Source organism: Mobula birostris, chromosome 1 (assembly GCF_030028105.1).
Source record: "Mobula birostris isolate sMobBir1 chromosome 1, sMobBir1.hap1, whole genome shotgun sequence".
Lineage (NCBI taxonomy): Eukaryota > Metazoa > Chordata > Chondrichthyes > Myliobatiformes > Myliobatidae > Mobula > Mobula birostris.
In genome coordinates this window covers 82,211,692-82,224,593 of record NC_092370.1, presented here as the reverse complement: position 1 = coordinate 82,224,593, position 12,902 = coordinate 82,211,692, and the positions used below count along the sequence as shown (strand labels likewise).

Sequence of the window (12,902 nt, the reverse complement as noted above, 5' to 3'; positions counted from 1 at the left end):
TGGTTGTTTCTGACACACCAATCAGTAAACCTTCCTCCATTTTCATTTTTCTCCCCTAATCCAAAGGGTCCTATTATGTTATCAACCCTTTCCTGTCCAACTTTGGTGTTAAAATCTCCCATGACTAGTTTTATATCCTGAGATTTACACCGTCGAGATCTTCATAAAACTTGTTGATATCCTCTTCATCCGCATCATTTGTTGGTGCGTAGGCTTGGATTATGCTAATGTTAAAAGGGTTACCCCTTAATTTAACTAAATGCAGCCAATCGGATTTCTGAAGTAGTCGGACATATTGCTGCACTCGCGCACGGAACCCACATGAAAGACACCAGCCACAGTTTGAACTTCCCTCAAACACTATCTCAAACATACTGGCTAACTCAGGAGCATTGACAGTTCCTCCTTGGAATCATTCATCTGCACAAAGCACTTCTTACAACAGGGTCCCTCCTTTGTGCAGTATTTTTATGGGCATCTTCCCTTGTGCTCCACTCCGCTGCTCCCACCAAAAGACCCCAAACCAGAGTACTGTCCTTCAGAAATCTCATCCTGCCCAACTCTCTCAAATCTTCCATGGCATCCCATTGGGCAGAAAGTTACAATACATACCAAGGCAACCCTGATTGGCTGACACAACATTGCTAAATTGGACACCATGGTACCTCACCTTTAGCTGAAGCCAAAACGTTCTTAATAGCAGGACACACGGCTTTTGCAGAAAACTGCAAAAATAAAAAGACCTCACAGCAGTAGAAATCTTAACCAGGGCACAACACTACCTTTTGTTCTTAATGCCAAGAAATGGTCTATATTGAAAATATCATGAAGAAATATAGAAGTTAGTCAATAAGGCTAACAAACTGTTAGTCTTAAAGTATCATTGTGTATATTGGCAGTTATAGCAATACGAAGTTATGCTTAGACCAGGCTTGGACTGTGGTAAACATTCCTAAGTATGTCTCCAGCCTAAACTTACCATAATAATAACTGCAACCAGAGGGTAAATTCATGCACAAAAACCTCTTCGCAGCCATCTCCCTATCACTATTAACCTTTCCCAGAAATATAACCCACCAAGGCCTCTGGACTTCTCCAACACTAGTCTTTTGCACGTCTCTGATTTATTTAGTCCTCACCTTCAGTTTGGTTATCCCTTACTAAATCTCTCTGCCTACTTTGCTTTAAATGATGCACTTAATACCAATTCTCCTTTTGTAATTCTACGTCAAACTTGTGTCCTTTTTCAACTTGTCTGATTTTGTATTGCTGTATAAACTTTAAACTTCTCAAAAATACGTTCCATGGATACCATAAATGCAAACTGCAGTTTTTCTTTAACTAGTTCTTTAAACTAATCAGGATTAACGTACAGGCAACCTTTGAAATTGCATGGTTTGAAGTTAATTTAGCAATATAATACTGCATTAAGCTACCTATAGTGCCTTCCATTTAACTGACAGAGAAAGGAATTTATGCTTAAAGTCATTACAATTTAATATGTGAATCAACAACACCTCAGGAGACCACTTATACAAATAATGAAATACCTGTTAAGTACTTTCTACAGTGAGTGTTCTTTACTGACTGAAATATATAGAATCAATACTAATGGCAGTGTCCAGATTAAATTATCCACTGTGTAAAGCTAAAAAGAGAAATGCTGGGAGTATTCAGCAGCTTTGGTAGAATCCACTGAGAATGACAATCTACATTGGATACAAGGTACAAAAGCTTGAGATCACAAACCACCAGACCCAAGGACAGATCCTATCCCACTGTTATCAAACTCCTGAATGGACTTCTCATATGCTAAAAGATGGACTTGTGTACCATCTACCTGGTCGTTGCTCCTATACCTCATTTTTCTACTGGCACTCTACTTTCCCTGTAAATACAACTCTATATTCTGCATTCTATTTTACTTATTTTTATTTATTTATTGAGTTACAGTCCGGAATAGGCCCTTCTGGCCCTTCAAGCCACACCGCCCAGCAACTCTGATTTAACCATAACCTAATCACGGGACAATTTACAATGATTGATCAACCTACTAACTGATTAGTCTTTGGACTGTGGGAGGAAACCCACGCAGTCATGGAGAGAACACACAATGTCCTTACAGAGAGCAGCGAGAATCGAACCTGGGTCGCTGGTACTGTAAAGAGTTGTACTAATCATTATGCTACCAGTATTTTTTTCTCACCTGATATGCCATGTACTGTATGGCATGATCTGTCTGGATAGCGTACAAAGCTTTTCACTGTATGTTAGTACATATGACAATATACCAAGATTATATTCAACATTTCTGATGGACATTGAATTGCATGGATCACAGTAACTGAGATCTGCCATGAACTTGGTTTTAACAACAATTAAAAATGAAACCATTAATTCTCCTACAACTCAGAATAGCTTGCTCTAACTTCTTTAAATAGGAACTCGCCATTAATTCTCTGCATGAGAAACCTAAACTCTTGACAATTCAAAGATCCTCTAAATGGGTTTTTTTTAAATTTGCTATGATATCCAAAGACAAGAATATATCTTGTCATAAACTTTCATTTTTTTTTAACTTTCCTCTTCCTTTCCAAATTGCAGGACAAGTAAAGAATATTACAGAATCTAATATACATTTTCCCACACATTGCGCTGCCAAATTTGATATAAACTGGAAGTCAGTCATCCACTGCAAAACTTTTTATGAATTTAACAAAATGAAGTTTATTTTCCTTGAAAGAAATTCTCTTCATTCATCAAAAGGCACAAACACAGAGGGCTTGTTTCCCTCGTGTTACCCAGAGGCAAGGGATGATCACTTTTTTGGCACTCATATACTTCCCCTTCAGTAAAACATTCTTGCATTCTTGTTCAGTCACTTGAACTCCCCACAGACCAAACAGTTTGACGACTACTCACACTTGAGTAAACAGATAGAGTGGTTGTCACAGCTTGCACAACATAATATTTCTAAACTCAGGGGTGGTATAAATGATTAAACACTCCCTATGTGCCATGACTCACATCATTGCTTTCCCATTTTCATAACTCAGGAAGCTAAATGCAGCATGGTCTCCACTTGAGATGTACATAAACTTATCAGCATGAAAAGAAATACATCAGCACTAAGTATTACGTTAAAGCTGTAAAAAACTGTTTTTTTAACAAATAAGAATACAACGAAAATACTCATGTGTTCACTTTAATTCACACCCAAATCAAAAACTCTCTAAATAAAACTAGAACTTCCAACTCTACAAAACATGTTGCCCCCAAAATGAAGGGAACCTCTTAAAGGAGATAGCCTTGTTATATGATTAGAGTTCTGAGAAAACTCAAGACAGGAATATCATTCACAGTTAACTGAGCAACCTCTAACATAATCCCAAGAGTACAGAATAACTACATGTGAACATGAGACGGAAGAGAAAAATAAGGTCTTTCAGTCTGTGAAACCTGCTCCACTGTTCAACAAACAGGGTTGGGCATCTACTTTAAATATCCTAATATCCAGAAATCCATCAAACCTCATTTTAATCCAGTGCCAGCCTTTAGATCTTCCAGAAAGGACAGGGAGAGAGGCAAAAGAGTTGGGGGCGTGGCACTGTTGATCAGAAATAGTGTCATAGCTGCAGGAAAGGACGAAGTCATGGAGGGATTGTCTATGGAGTCTCTGCGGGTGGAAGTTAGGAACAGGAAGGGGTCAATAACTCCACTGGGTGTTTTTTATAGACCACCCAATAGTAACAGGGACATCGAGGAGCAGATAGGGAGACAGATTCTGGAAAGGTGTAATAATAACAGGGTTGTTGGGGTGGGAAATTTTAATTTCTCAACTATTAATTGGCATCCCCCTAGAGCAAGGGGTTTAGATGGGCTGGAGTTTGTCAGATATGTTCAGGAAGGTTTCCTGACACAATATATAGATAAGCCTACAAGAGGAGAGGCTGTACTTGATCTGGTGTTGGGAAATAACCTGGTCAGGTGTCAGATCTCTCAGTGGGACAGCATTTTGGAGATAGTAATCACAATTCTATCTCCTTTACCATAGCATTGGAGAGGGATAGGAACAGACAAGTTAGGAAAGCGTTTAATTGGAGTAAGGGGAAATATGAGGCTATCAGGCAGGAAACTGGGAGCATAAATTGAGAACAGATGCTCTCAGGGAAATGTACCGAAGAAATGTGGCAAATGCGTTCAGGGGATATCTGCATGGAGTTCTGCATAGGTAGGTTCCAATGAGACAGGGAAAGAATGGTAGGGTACAGGAACCGTGGTGTACGAAGGCTGTTGTAAATCTAGTCAACAAGAAAAGCTTATGAAAGGTTCAAAGAAACTAGGTAATGATAGAGATCTAGAAGATTATAAGGCTAGCAGGAAAGAGCTTAAGAATGAAATTAGGAGAGCCAGAAGGGGCCATAAGAAGGCCTTGGGGGACGGGATTAAGGAAAACCACACGGCATTCTACAAGTATGTTAAGGGCAAGAGGATAAGACGTGAGAGAATAGGACCAATCAAGTGTGACAGTGGAAAAGTGTGTATGGAACCGGTGGAGATTGCAGAGGTACTTAATGAGTACCTTGTTTCAATATTCACTGTGGAAAAGGACCTTGGCGATTGTAGGGATGACTTACAGCAGACTGAAAAGCTTGAGCACACAGATATTAAGAAAGAGGATGCGCTGGAGCTTTTGGAAAGCATCAAGTTGGTTAAGTCACCAGGACCAGACGAGATGTACCCCAGGCTACTGTGGGAGGCAAGGGAGGAAATTGCTGAGCCTCTGGCAATGATCTTTGAATCATCAATGGGGAAGAGAGAGGTTCTGGAGGATTGGAGGGTTGTGGATGTTGTTCCCTTATTCAAGAAAGGGAGTAGAGATAGCCCAGGAAATGACAGACCAGTGAATCTTACTTCAGTGGTTGGTAAGTTGATGGAAAAGATCCTGACAGGCAAGATTTATGAACATTTGGAGAGGCATAATATGATTGGGAATAGTGAGCATGGCTTTGTCAAAGGCAGGTCGTGCCTTACGAGCCTGACTGAATTTTTTGAGGATGTGACTAAACACATTAATGAAGGTAGAGCAGTAGATGTAGTGTATATGGATTTCAGCAAGGCATTTGATAAGTTACCCCATGCAAGGCTTATTGAGAAAGTAAGGAGGCATGGGATCCAAGAGGACATTGCTTTGTGAATCCAAAATTGGCTTGCCCACAGAAGGCAAAGAGTGGTTGTAGATGGGTCATATTTTACATGGAGGTCAGTGACCAGTGGTGTGCCTCAGGGATCTGTTCTGGGACCCTTACTCTTTGTAATGTTTATAAATGACCTGGATGAGGAAGTGGAGAGATGGGTTAATAAATTTGCTAACACAAAGGTTGGGGGTGTTGTGGATAGTGTGGAGGGCTGTCAGAGGTTACAGCGGGACATTGATAGGATGCAAAACTGGGCTGAGAAGCAGCAGATGGAGTTCAAGTCAGATAAGTATGAAGTGGGTCATTTTGGTAGGTCAAATATGATGGCAGAATATAGTATTAATGGTAAATTCTTGGTAGTGTGGAGAATCGAGGGATCTTGGGGTCCGAGCTCATAGGATACTTAAAGCTGTTGTGCAGGTTGACTCTTATGATTAAGAAGGCACACAGTGTATTGGCCTTCATGAACCGTGGGATTGACTTTAAGAGCTGAGAGGTAATGTTGCAGCTATTTAGGACCTTGGTCAGACCCCACTTGGAGTACTGTGCTCAGTTCTGGTCACTTCACTACAGGAAGGATGTGGAAACTACAGAAAGGGTGCAGAGGAGATTTACAAGGATGTTGCCTGAATTGGGGGGCATGCCTTATGAGAATGGATTGAGTGAACTCGGCCTTTTCTCCTTGGAGTGACGGAGGATGAAAGGTGACCTGATAGAGGTGTATAAATTGATGAGAGGCATTGATCGTGTGCAGGGCCGGACTTTAGGCAGGGCTAGGCTGGGCTGCAACCCAGGGGCCCAAGCTGCAGAGGAGCCCAAAATAGGTAGCTATCATCATGGCGGACAAAAAAAAATACGAGAGTGGAGCACAGAAAAGAGAAAAGAAACAAGAACAAGAGGACCGTGAGAAAGAAGCATCAAAAAAGACATTAACATTGACAGAATTTTTTGAACCTGTTCTCGATAATGCAGCAGTACATCGCTCTTGTCACAGTCTGACACCAGTGGACAAACAGAGACTTGGTCAACAGCTTAGCGCAAGCACCAGCGTTAGCACAGGACCACCGTCCTTGCCACAGTCAGCAGCTAACGTTGAAGAGGCAGAGAGCATGACTTTGGGATTCCCAACCACAGATGCTTCCGAACAACCAAGTCGGGCCGCCATTAATGTTAACGTTACCGCTACTGAGGATCCTTACAGCACTGATCCTGCTCGCTGGGGAAAGGAAACGTTAGATGATTCAGTCTGAGCGTACTGGGCTAAGAAATGGCCGGAGTCCTGCCAGACTAAGGATGTGGATATCAAAGCATTGGAACGAGTATACAAACAGCAGAGACTTTTTTCCTCCAAATTTCACTTCAAACGCAAGCTGGTAAATGGTGAGTACGTATCAAGGCAATGGCTGTTATATTCCCCTTCCACCGGCTGTGTGTTTTGTTTTCCATGCCGCATCTTCAGTGACGGTAACTGTCAGTCCATCTTCGAAACTGGCTTTAGCGACTGGAAAAATGCCACCAAGCGCATAGGAGATCATGAAAATAGGAAACACCGCAGGAAAACGATACTGGCCTACATTACACTAGCCTCTGACAGCGGAAGAATAGATACAGAACTGCAAAAACAGGACGAGTCAGAGTGTGTCTACCAGACCGACATATTGAGAAGAGTGTTGGTGGTTGTGAAGTTTTTGGTCTGGCTATCCGTGGCTCCTGTGACATATTTGGCAGGCCTGACAATGGCAACTACATAGGCTCAGATTCACAATGGGACAGGACAGGCTAAATCATCTTGCTCTGGTGTCACTTGAAAGTGATCTTGTTCGGAAACTGGGTTTTAGTGATCTGATCAAGGACTTTGCTGCGAAGAAATCCAGAAGAACTAGGCTTTAATTTTGAAAAATGAGCATCTGACTTTGTAAATATCTAGGCTTGTGTGTCATTGCTGTTCCTGTTTTTGTGGCAATAGGCTAATAGTTGATTGTTTACAAACTTAGTAAGTAATAAGTGGTCTTTACTCTGCAAGCCACACAGTACAGCAATAGGTTAGTATGTGCTAGATCTCATTTTTCAAAAAGATTGTTGGAGTACTGTCAAGTTTCCTAGTTTGCCATAGTGCCATCTCTCTTGGCCTTTTTGTCTCTCATTTCCATTTTACTTTCTCAGAACACACAGTTGAGAAAAATACCTAGACAAAAATGCTTTGGCATTGCTTGAGAAATAAGGCCTATGTGCAGCAACAGCTAAATAAAGACTTAAGATTGGGTACATCATACTTCGTCTCCCTCATAACTTTAATAAGCCAACTAAGCCTAGGTCAATTTTTAAGTGTTTTAGATGCTGTCCTTCAAACTAAGAATCTGCATTACTTTCTGTCCTCCCTCTTAAGGCCTGTAAGCTTATAAGCTACGTATTGTACAAAACCAATGTCTTGGTCCACAGCTTTGATATTTAGACCAATACAACCTTTGCTCTTGTTCTTGCCATTTTTTGCTTGGTACAGCAGCATTTTACGGCGTCGGCGGGGACCCTGGCCCCACTAAATCCGGCTCTGATCATGTGGATAGTCAGAGGCTTTCTTCCAGGGCTGAAATGGCAAGCACGAGAGGGCACAGTTTTAAGGTGCTTGGAAGTAAGTACAGAGGTGATGTCAGGGCAAGTTTTTTTTTACACAGAGAGTGCATGGAATGGGCTGTCAGTGACGGTGATGGAGGCAGATACGATAGGGTCCTTTGAGAGACTCCTGGATAGGTACATGGACCTTAGAAAAATAGAGGGCTATGGGTAAGGACATATTCGGCACAGCTTTGTGGGCCAAAGGGCCTGTATTATGCTGTAGGTTTTCTGTTTCTATTAACTCTATGGATAGAAAATTCTGAAGATTCGCTACATCTGAGTGCACAAATTCTCTTTAGCAAGAGCTAAATAGCCCAGCCCTCATTTTGAAATAGTGATTCCTAATTCTTATCTCCTTAGCCTTGTGAAACATCTCCACATTATCTACTCAATGATGCCCCCGAAGAATGCTGTACATTTCAATGAAGTTATTTCTTGAACAGAAGTTCTACTTCATTAACCTTTCCTCAAATGACAAATCCACTGTCTCAGGAAAGCTTCGTTATTCTTCTTCTATCATAAGTATGACCCTTATCAGGGTAAGAAACCAAAACTGACATGATCTTCCAGGTGCGGTGCTTCAAAAGTTCTACATATAATTGTAGTAAGACATCTTTACTTTGATACTCAAATCTTCAAGCCAGAAAGGCCAACAAATCTTTTACCTTCCTAGCTGCTACCTACTCCTGCATCGTAACTTCCAATGACATGTACAAGTATACCAAGATCTGTATCATCATCATTTCTGAATTACTCAACACCGAAAAAAGTACTCAACATTTCTATGTTTTCGGTCATAGTTGATGACCCATGTGCCACCAGCCACTCTTACTGCCTCTGAATAGAGGCAGAAATGCACAACATTCTACAAGGGCACTACTTTTTTAACTATCCTGCCTGGGTTGGGCCTACAGCCCTCCAGACCTCTCTTATCCATGTATATACCTAGATGACTTTTAAATGCTCCTAATGTGCCTGCTATACCACAATCCCCTGACAGCTTATTATAAATAAACACACCCTTTTGCATGGAGAAACCGCCACTGATTTTCTCAATATTATTTTTCGAAAGCCATTTGAATCAGGCTTATGAGGGAACCTGCAGAATGGACTTTAGAGTTATGGATCTTAAGGTCCCCTGAGACTTTGAAGGACAATTATGGACATAAGAGTTTGGTTAACCTTGATACAGCAATGTAACCCATTTCCCTATTCGTTTTTTCTATTATAACATACGGATTTTACTTCACCTATGATGACCCTGTCTGTCTATTTGCTTTTATCCTGTTCTGCTATTGGCAAAACAATAAAAATAAAGTTTAAAAAAAAGAATCAGGTTTACTATCACTGACATACAAGTATATTGTGAAATGTGTTGTTTTGTGGCAGCTGTACAGTGCAAGACGTAATAAAAGTTATTATAAGTTACAATAACAAATAAATAAATAGTGTGAAAGAGAATAGTGAGGTAGTGTTCATGGACCATTCAAAAATTTAAGTGGAGGGAAAGAGGCTGTTCCCAATACGTTGACTTAAGAATTCAGTCAAATGCAGCTTAATGCTTTACAAGACCCTTATTTAAAAACTAAAATTACTAATGACAAAATGAAATAAGAGCATATCTAAGGTATATGGAAGCATTAATAAATATCAAAATTATCATTGGCTTGGTAAGAAAGAAACCACATACATCATCAATATTTACTCATATCAACTTTCCATTCACGTTAAGCCCATATGCAATACGACCACAACAAAGCTGTGCAAATCATATAAATCAAGAGTAATTTGACATTAGGGTAGTCTTGCCAATGTCAATTCTTTAAAAATTATGCATAATTCTCTACAGATTTTCAAATACTAAAGAAAAATAAATTACTACAGTTGTGTGGCACACTCTGAAATGCCCAAAACAAAAAGGTAAAAATATAAATGGGCTCAAATAAACTACAACAATTTTCATCTCAATGGAGAGTCAACTCACCTCTGTAGTGGTGCCAATATCAGCAGAAGGACTATAAGTGCTGGCATCTGGTGGTGCTGTACTGACACTGCTCCTCACAGGTGACCCTGGCATTTGTCCGAAGGAAGAATCTGGATGCGCAGAAGACTGCCGCAAAATGCCTTTTTTCTGTATTTTCTCCCATGCATTATTCATACTGTGCGCCAGCTCATATAATAACTGCACCTATTCAATGGTAGAGAATGAAAAAATGGGCTTCAGAAGCATACCCAAGCATTGATAACAATTATTCTACAATTCCTATAACCTGCTTCTAAGAGTCACAGACGACAGCAACACAGCTGGTCTATCTTTCTCCTGAACTCTGGCTCCTGACCATCTAAAACTTTGCCAACAATAGTCGTGTTCTTGGTAAATTTATAGAAGGCACCTGAGCCGTGCCTAGCCACACTGTCGTGGTTGTAGGAAGAATAGAGCAGTGGGTTAAGCATCCATCCTCGAGGTGTGCCGTTGTTGATTTTCAGTGCAGAGATTTTATTTCCGATCTGCACTGACTGTGCTCTCCCAATGAGGAAGTCAAGAATCACCATGGCAATCCAATCATCTGCCAAGTCCCATATACCTACACAGAGGCCATATCCCTCCAAACCACCTCCCTATCCAAATTTCTCTTAAATGTTACATTTGAACCCGTATCTGCCACTTCTGCTGGCAACTTGTTCCACATTTACACCACCCTCTGAGCGAAGAAAACTCCCCTTGGATTCCTCTTGAATATTTTGCCTTTCACCCTAAATCGATGATCTCTAGTTCTAATCTCCCCCAACCTGAGAGGAAAAAGCCTGCATGCATTCACCCTATTTATACCTCTCATAATTTTGCGTACCTCTATAAGTTCTCCTTTAATTCTCCTGGGCTCCAGGGAATTAAGTCGTAACCTATTCAACCTTTCCCTATAACTCAGGTTCTCAGGTCCCAGCAACATCTCTATAAATTTTATCTGTACTATTTCAAGCTTATTAATATCTTTCTTTTAGATAGGTGACCAGATCTCACCAGTCTTAATTCAGCCTCATCATGATCTATCCATAATAATACAGCAAACTGCAATTTATAAAATACTTAAAAGTACAGAATGCCATTTAGTCCATAAAGCCTGGCTAGTCCATGTTGTTCATGAGGATAACATGGGAATATGTCACAGAACTGAGTCTTTCCATGGCAGGAATTAAATCAAGCTCTTTCTCACCTTTTCTCCTCTAAATCTATCAGTATCACCCTCCACTCCCTTCCCTCTTGACCAAGCTTCACTAAATGCAACTAAACTATTCAGCACAATCATTTCCCAAGGGACTGAGTTGCACATTTTTACTCTTTGTACAAAGGAGTTTCTCTGAATATACTTTTGGTTTTCCCTTACATCCATAGCCTCTGGTTTCTTCACAAATGGAACCATGCTCTCAGTATCCAGTCTATAAAAATCCTTCAACATTTTTCAGACCTCTATTGGGTTACTTATAAAAAAACAGATCACAGAACAGTACAGCACAGTATGGGGCTTTCAGCCTATAATGTGCTGACCTACAGAATCCTATTCCATGTTCAATGCAACTCTTGCCCCCTAAACAGACCATAACCCTCATTTGTCTTACATCCATGGGCCTAACTATGACTTCTCAGTTTGCTTTCCACAAGAAAAAAGGGACTTGGTCTATTCATTATCTCTTGAAATGTACACCCTCAACTTTTCTGGTCCATCCTAGTTAACCTTTCCTGCATTCCTTCAGTGAGTCTACATCAGAATCAGAATCAGGTTTATTATGAGACGTGAAATTTGTTAATTTAGCAGCAGTAGTTCAATGCAATACATAATAAAAAAAAATGAAATAAAAATAATAGTATTAAATAAGTAAATCAATTACAATAAATCAAATACAGTATCACTTATAATACAGCAAACAGAACCATATACAGCATTCCAAGAGTGGGCTAGCTACACAGTCAATATTGTTCTAACATAACTTCCCCTTATTTCAGTTTAATCCACCTGGAAGTAAACTTAGTGCTCAGTTTGTTTTCATCATGGCTTTGCCTATAGTACAGTCTTTAGTTGAAAAGCACAATATTGTAGATGCTAGAAATCCAGGGTAAAAATAGAAAATACTGGAAAAACTCAACTCTACTTCCCTGTATTCAGATATAACCATATCTGTATCCTACATCACAGTGCTTAAGGCTTAGTGTATTTGTACTTGAGATCTCTTTGTTCCCTCACACTACCTTTATTTAACTGACAAAAGTACAAAGAAAAGATTTTCAATAGTTTTACTGACCAACTTAATTGTATTTTGTAAACATACACAAATTTAGAATTTGATGGCTGCAACACACTCAATAAAAGTTGGGACGGAGGCATGTTTACCATTGTGTTACATCACCTTTCCTTTTAATAACACTTTTTAATCGTTTTGGAACTGAGGATACTAATTGTAGTAGATTTGCAATTGGAAATTTTGTCCCTTCTTGCTTGATATTAGACTTCAGCTGCTCAACAGACCATGGTCTCTGTTGTCTGATTCTCCTCTTCATGATGCGCCATACATTTTCAATAGGAGATAGATCTGGACTGGTAGCAGGCCAGTCAAGCAGACGCACTCTGTGTCTACAAAGCCACGCTGTTGTAGCCCGTGCAGAATGTGGTCTGGCATTGTCCTGCTGAAATAAGCATGGACGTCCCGGGAAGAGACCTCGCCTTGATGGCAACAGATGTCTCTCTAAAATCCTAATATACGCCTCAGAGTCAATGGTACCTTCACATACATGCAACTCACCCATGCCGTGGGCACTGATGCACCCCCATACTATCACAGATGCTGGCTTTTGCACCTTTCGCTGACAACAAACTAGATGGTTGTTTTCACCTTTGGCACGGAGAACTCGACACCCGTTTTTTCCGAAAACTAGCTGAAATGTGGATTCATCTGACCACAGCACATGGTTCCACAGTCTTTCGGTTCATCTGAGATGAGCTCGGGCCCAGAGAACTCACCGGCGTTTCTGCATAGAGTTGATGTATGGCTTCCTCCTTGCGTAATACAGTTTCAAGTTACATTTCTGGATGCAGCAAC

General features: G+C 40.4%; 1 protein-coding gene across 10 annotated transcripts in view; it reads right to left on the bottom strand.

The window, feature by feature from the left end:
- LOC140197714 (intermembrane lipid transfer protein VPS13B-like) overlaps positions 1-12,902 on the bottom strand; it is a 1,066,299-nt gene that overhangs the window by 353,118 nt on the left and 700,279 nt on the right. For all 10 annotated transcript variants that reach the window (XR_011886009.1, XM_072258131.1, XM_072258103.1 and 7 more), the window contains exon 25: positions 9,796-9,999. Coding sequence is in view for 9 of the 10 variants with exons in the window: in XM_072258131.1 (XP_072114232.1) it covers positions 9,796-9,999 (204 nt within the window). In the remaining variant the exon portion in view is untranslated. The remainder of the gene's footprint in view (positions 1-9,795; positions 10,000-12,902) is intronic.